The following is a 6666-nucleotide window of genomic DNA, read 5'->3' as shown; positions in this document are numbered from 1 at the left end:
CTGGGACGCCAAAACCACTGCAGAGGTTGGGGCTGGGGGCGGGGACACAAGGCACGGCCTCAGGGCGCAGCCAGAGCGGGGAGGCACATGGGACGTGGGGCTCAAGTCTCAGATGCAAACTTGCCACTCAGAGCTCGAGGGTCCCAAGGGCCAGTCAGGGGAGCAGGGTGGGGACACCGGGACGCGAGGCAGGGGCCCTCATGCCGAGTCCCCAGCTGGGCACAGCCCCGCCCCTTATGGCCACCGAACCCCTCAGCCTCAGTTTCCTCAACTATAAACGGAGATGAGGGACACGCCAAGCCCACTGGCCCACAGCACTGGCACGAGTGAGGCCCCTGGCCACCTTCTCACGGCCGGGCAGTGCCGGCCACGGGCTGGCCTCCAGGATCCTCCCAGACCCCCTCCCCGTGCTCCCTGTCCAGCTCCACTTCCTCCGTGCCCCCCCCCAGTGAGGAGGGGTCCCCTCATCACTTCCTCTGCAGGGGCCCGACGGGCTCCCGGGACCTGAACCCCAGCCCAGCCTCGCCTGTCTGCGCCCGTCCGTCACCACCTCTTCGGAGCTTGTCCTGCTACGTCTCAGCCCCACTCAACATCTGTTTTTATTTTAACAGATATTTAACATTTTTTACTTTTTACCACCCACTTTACCTAAGGGCTAATTTTATTGAAATCTCCAATTCTGTTGCCTCATCTTTTTATCCTATTTAAAACTCTCATCTAATTTTTGATCTTTAAAAAATTCCCACTGAAAAGGCTGTTCTTTGAAACCTCTGTGTAGTCTGATGCTCGCCCCCACACCACCCCCCACCCCATTTCCCACTCAGCTTGCAAGATCTAGAACAGTCATTCACGCTACTCGAGGGTTTTTCTGTTATCTTCGCATCTGAACATCTCATGTGGGTGTTCAGGGTCCTCGGTCCTAAGTGCAGCTACCCACAGGCCGGGATCTGGTCTCAGGCTGCACGCTCACCTCTAATCCCAGCCGCAGCCTCTCCTCACTCAAGGCCTGCAGCCGTGTGTGCACATGCCTACACACGCACGTGTCTGCGCACACGCATCTACTCTGCGGCTCCTTCTGACCTGTAACCCACTGTTCCGACGCCACCCCCCTCCTCACGTTGGGCAGCTTCCCCGGTGATGGCCCCTTGGGCGAGCTGGGGAAGTTTCAGGTTAGGCCCATCAGGTCTGGCCCACAGAGGGGCGGGATCCTCAAGGGGACCTCAGGGCTGACTGTGGGGGGTGGCACGGGCACAGCAGTGAGGCCCCTACCAGAGTGGCCTCCCTTATGTGAGAGCATCGCGGACCCACTCCGGACCAAGCAGGTCAAGCGTGATGCCTGCCTCCAGGGCGGTTCCCAGCCCCTCGGCCAGCGCTGGGGCTCATGGCCGGACCCCACGACCAGCGCCATGGACAGCTCCCACAGCCCCCTGACCCACCCCCAGTGCCCTCAGGGATGCACTTCCTCCCAGGGGCCAGTCCCGACCTGGAAGACATCTGTACCTTAGGTCCTGGGGCACCCCCTTTGCCCTGCAGGGAAGAGAGAACAATTACTACAAATCAGGCCAGTGTGCAGCCAGCAAGAGAAAAGCACACAGCGCAGCCCTCATTCATTCCAGCCCAGGAGGCCGGTTTCCCACGTACGCAGATTTAAGTGCTTTTGATTTCCCTTTTTTCCGGTCCTGGGAACTGCTCCCAGAAGACATGCGTCTGAAACCCCAAGTGTCCCTCTTGGCCCTGGTGCACCTCTGGCTATTCCGCCATCGCCTCGTGTGAGGGGGAGCTCGGCATGGGGGGCAGGACTGACCCGCGGCGCCCCCCGCCCCCAGACTGTGCTGAGCTGCAGATACTTCCCGGGACGAGAGCCCTTCCAGCCCAGTTGCTGCCAAAGTGAGCGCATCGGGCACAGGGGGTTCGCTTAAACTGCGTCCCCTCGGCTTAGTGCAAAGCAGCCAGGTGCTTAGGAAGATGCCACATGAAGTGTCTCCAAATGGCTGCAGGTCGGCATCTCCACCCCTACCCCCGTTTCATTGCCAGAAACCACGGCAACGGTTAGTTTATGCAGCCTCACAAGTGTCTCCGTTATCAATGGAACCAGAATTGAAACTTGAAATGAAATTTCCAAATCAAGTGAAGTGTCAATATTTTTCACAAAACCACTAGTCCAACTGTCATGAAGACGCAGTGACAATGAGGTCCTGAGTTTTTACAAGAGCCCCAGCTAGTGGTGGCGCTAAGCAAACTTCGGAAGCCTGGGGCCCCCGCTGTTGCACTGTGATGGCGGCAGCGGACGGCGGCTGTGCATTGAAGTGAAGCCACCCACAGCGCTGCGTCACCTGGAGGCATTTCTCCACCACGAGGTCACCATGGCCTCACCCCACACATCCAGGGTTTGGTCCCCCTGGCCACGCTGTGCGGCTCTAGGTCACACCCACCCTGGACGCCCAGGGAGTGACTTACGAGGCTGCCTTTCTGGCCGTCCTCTCCTGGTCGTCCGTCTTTTCCTGGAGCACCTGGGGGTCCCTGGGGGGAGAGAAAGCAGAGTGTGGGCCGCAGTGAATTCAGCCACTGAGAAAGAGTGGGGGTTAGCCGGTGGCCTGGGCTCCACAGAGCTCCTGAGAATTGAGGCCACGACACAGAGTCCGGTGGCTACAGGGGAGCCCCACAGTAACACGGGTCAGAGTCCTCAGGCTGCCCTCTGCTCAGTTTTTAAATTTCTGAATTTATTTCTTTTGCTTGTTTGTTTTGAGTTGCTGACCAAATTCGGGATAGGATGAAAAGGGCTGCCTCACCCGTGATGTCGGGAGGACTCTCACTAGGGCGGAACAGCAAGCTGTCTACATCGTGGCCCCACGCGCTTGTGATGTGCGCATGTCGAGTGGAAACCAGGCTAGGCACACCTGGTCCCTGTTTACAACCGTGACATTTGTGGGCACCCCCCAGGGTACTGTGTCCCCAGTGCTGGGGGTAGGGGGTCGGCCAGGCTCTGAGGTCCCCATGAATAGTGTGAGTTGGCCAAAGGCGGGCGCCTCACAGCCCCAGGTGCTCGGGCAGGGGAGCCCACCCTCGCCCCATGAGCATCACTCCCAGCGACGGCTTCTGTGAGGTGAGCTGGCCCACGAAGGCCAGAGAGATGAGCGGCACTGCGTGTGGTCACCCAGGGGGTCAGATCTACCCCACCTTGGGGGCCCAGGGGTGGGAGGCCCCACTTCGAAGATTCAGGGAGTGGTGGTATGGGCCGTGGAGCAGATTGGTGAGGGGCCTTGTGCCCAGACAGGAAGAGAACCCCACCCTGGTGTTCACCCCACTCCCAGCCAACCCTGACGGGGACAAGGGCAGCCCAGGAGCTGGACTTACCGGGGGGCCGGGGACCCCAGGGCGCCCATCCCGCCCGGGCACTCCGGGAAGGCCCGCAGGTCCTGAGACGACCGAGCTGTTCACCCCAAAGCGGCCTGGCTCTCCGGGGAGGCCGGGGACGCCGGGGGGTCCTGGGGGGCCGGGGAAGCCTCTTGGGCCCTGGATAGGGAAAAACAGGAAGCAGGCAGCACCTGCCGAGGGGCGACCCCACCCCAACCAGGCCCCCACCATCCCCACGGGGTCCACTTGTGCACGGACATGGCAGGGCAGCAGCTACCAGGCTGAGGGACACTCACTCGGAGGCTCTCCAGGTCACCGCCGAATCCGGACCCTTCCATGTCGATAAAGGTCTGAGGGAGCGAGCCCAGAGACACGTCACCCAGGGCCCAAATCCGGCCACCTGCCCGCCTGCCCCTGCACAGCGCTGTCCCCTGAGCACTGCCCCGTCTTTAACAAGTCAAGACATTTACAACAAGAAGCAAAGAGGGAGCAAACACGGGCTCCCCACCGAGTGAAAGAGGCCCGTCTGAGGCCCAGACGGCCCGGTGAGCTCTGGTACCCCTGAGACCACACCTGGGCCCTGGTGAGCCCCACACGTAGGAGCTGACTTCCCTGGGCCAGGACACCTGGGGAGGCCGGTTACGGATTTGAGGGGCGAGGCACTGAGAAACCAAGCAGGGGACAGGAACCCCTCCTCTAGGACAGCAGGCAGACCTCCAGGGAGAAAAAGGACGGACTCACCAGCTTGTCAGGTCTGAAGGATGGTCCTGGTGGCCCCGGAGGCCCTTGGGGTCCTGGGGGTCCTCTTGACCCCACCCCAGGGTCCCCCTGGAACAGAAAACACCCATCAGGCCAGGAAGCACAGCCTATGGGGGTTGGGGGAGTTAAGGCAGTAACGCGCCTCCCCTCGGCCCCAGCCAAGGTCCATGCTCACCTTCTCGCCCTTGGGGCCCACGTCCCCTGGGGTTCCCGGGAAGCCCTGCGGCCCAGTGTCACCCTGGAAGACAGAGGGCAGGCAGCCCGGTCAAGGAGAAGGCACCTCTGTGCCTCTGTGCCATCGCCCCCCAAGCACCAGGCGTGTGGCTTTGTGCCCTGAATGTCCGCAGCCCCACAGAGCACCTGGGAGAGACTGCAGCGTTCTGTGGGGGACCTCACCAGACAGCGGGGCTTTGCCTGTTACGTGTGCGTGTGCGTGTGTTTGTTAGAGCCCGGGCAAGTGGGCAACAGGCCCTTGTGGCCTAAATGACCGTCAATGTGTTTGAATGTCCATGTGCACTTGGAGCAGGCTGTGCAGGGTTTGTGAACAAGGAGTGTTAACACGCTGTTAGAGTGAGCCTGCTGTTCGAGTCAGCTGGATCCTGAGCTGCACACACACGCTCACGGACATGCTCGCACACGCACATGCACTCACACACACGCACACGCTCATGCCGGCTCCTTCAAAGCCCCCGCGACAGCACTGCTCACACTCCTCGCACACCTTCGCAGTCTTACTGCAAAGCTCTGCCGTCAGTTGTGAAGTTAAAGGGCCGTTTGGGTGTCAACACAGAACATCCCTTCTCGTTCGGAATGTTTTTAAATTTGTGTCTTTCGTGTCCAGGGTTGATTGTGCAACGCGTCTCCCTGCCTTCTCTGACCATTTGCTGGTCTGTTGTTTCCCAGAATCTACAGTTTTTGTGTCATTTTATTGTGCTTCTTGGAAATAGCATTTCTAAAATTGCAAACTAAGTGTTTTAAGATAGAAACTCTCACATCTACTGTGACGGCTAAAACATCTGCACTGTCACCTGCAAATGTGTCTTCCGTCCCTCGTGCTGTGCTGTGCCCGTGCCCCACGGTGGCCTTGCTATTTATTTCTCTGTTATGTGTGTTTCTCTTCTAAAAATCTGGAAGCTGTACTTTTTAGTTCTTTCCTTTTTTTTTTATGGTAGTTAGCCTTTTTTCTATCAATAGTTAGATTTGTATTTTCTTAACAATAGTTAGGCTGCACTTTCAGAATGGCTTCATTGTGAAATCTCTTCGTTGTGTTGCTTTAAGTGTCACAGGATGAAGAAGTCCTGAGAGTCTTACACAAATGTCACAGAAAACATCTGGCTCTGAGAGAAGAGCAAACTTACGGGTTTTCCATCTTCTCCAGGATCACCCTGAAACGTGCAGGAGAAACCGTTAGTGATGGAATTTTGGGTTCCACCCCCACCACAATCTGACATGAAAACGGGGCCGAGACTCCAAGGCCCTCTGCAGGCCTGACTCCCGCAGGAGGGCTGTCTGTGGATTTGCGAACCTTCCAGCTAATGTCTGACCACCGTCGTCCGCAGTGGGCTGGCCTGAGCTGGCTCTGCCTGCCGCCTGCCCGATACCCTCCAGCTTTCCCACAGGAGGGGAGTGGCCAGCGGAGGACATGCCGTCCTGGGGTCTCCAGGGTCCCCAGGGCCCAGCTGCTCTGCCACACCCTCTCCCCCTCCAGCCGAGCCCCCTGCCCCAGCTGAACCGAGGGGAGACATGTACTCACTGGCTCACCGTCCCTTCCGGGGGTGCCATCCTTTCCTGGTGGCCCTTGGGGTCCCGGGGGTCCCTGTGGCCCGGGAACAGGCTGTGCACCGGCGCTCTGCACCACTGGGCCTGCGAGACCCTGAGAGGAGTGGGGGGCATAGGCTGGGGGCCACACAGACTTGCCTGCCCACCCATCACCGTGCCCTGCATCCCGGGCTGGGCTTAGCACCACACAGGGACACGCAGAGTGGACACACATGGGGCGAGGCTGGTGGCGTTGACACCACGGGTCTGCCCAGGTGTCCTCTTCCCCCTGCCCACGTGCTCCGCATGCTCTGGCTGGGGCCTCCCCAGCCACACCCACTTGTGCCAGGCCCGGGGGGGGGGGGGGGCGGGAGGACAGATGGCAGAGAAGAAGGGCGTGAGCCCGGAGCTTTGTCGGGTCACCAGGGGCCAGGGAGGGGCCTTGACTACTCTGGGCCCTGGGGTTCTGGGTCAGGGAGGTGGCCTCACCTCTTCCATGCCGTCTCCAGGGCTCCGGACACTCTCGTCCAAGGTGGTGACTGTATTTGAGCCAGGAAGTGTCTGAGCTGGGGGGTCTGGGTGGGGGTCACGAAGAGGAGGTCAGACCCAGAGCAGTGGCCCTGCTCTCGGCTCTCAGTCCTGCACGGAGCCCAGCCGCCCCTTAGCCACACTTCAGCGCTCACTCGCACACATGCACACTCACACGCACTCTCACGCACGCTCACACTCACATGCACACTCACACGCACTCTCACACTCACACATACCACACACATCACACACTCACACGCACTC

The 6666-nt window shown here is 59.9% G+C and overlaps 1 protein-coding gene across 1 annotated transcript in view; it reads right to left on the bottom strand.

Moving 5' to 3' along the window:
* COL18A1 (collagen type XVIII alpha 1 chain) overlaps nt 1-6666 on the bottom strand; it is a 39287-nt gene that overhangs the window by 18352 nt on the left and 14269 nt on the right. Inside the window, exons 6-14 of the mRNA XM_019628021.1 lie at nt 6361-6446; nt 5867-5986; nt 5472-5498; nt 4289-4351; nt 4096-4182; nt 3651-3704; nt 3355-3513; nt 2458-2520; nt 1501-1527 (exon numbers count right to left, since the gene is read on the bottom strand). Of these exons, the coding sequence (XP_019483566.1) occupies nt 1501-1527; nt 2458-2520; nt 3355-3513; nt 3651-3704; nt 4096-4182; nt 4289-4351; nt 5472-5498; nt 5867-5986; nt 6361-6446 (686 nt within the window). The remainder of the gene's footprint in view (nt 1-1500; nt 1528-2457; nt 2521-3354; nt 3514-3650; nt 3705-4095; nt 4183-4288; nt 4352-5471; nt 5499-5866; nt 5987-6360; nt 6447-6666) is intronic.

This window comes from Hipposideros armiger, unplaced genomic scaffold, assembly GCF_001890085.2.
Source record: "Hipposideros armiger isolate ML-2016 unplaced genomic scaffold, ASM189008v1 scaffold_745, whole genome shotgun sequence".
Classification (NCBI taxonomy): Eukaryota; Metazoa; Chordata; class Mammalia; order Chiroptera; family Hipposideridae; genus Hipposideros; species Hipposideros armiger.
The sequence above is the reverse complement of the archived record's forward strand: the minus strand, read 5'-3'. Positions and strand labels throughout refer to the sequence as shown.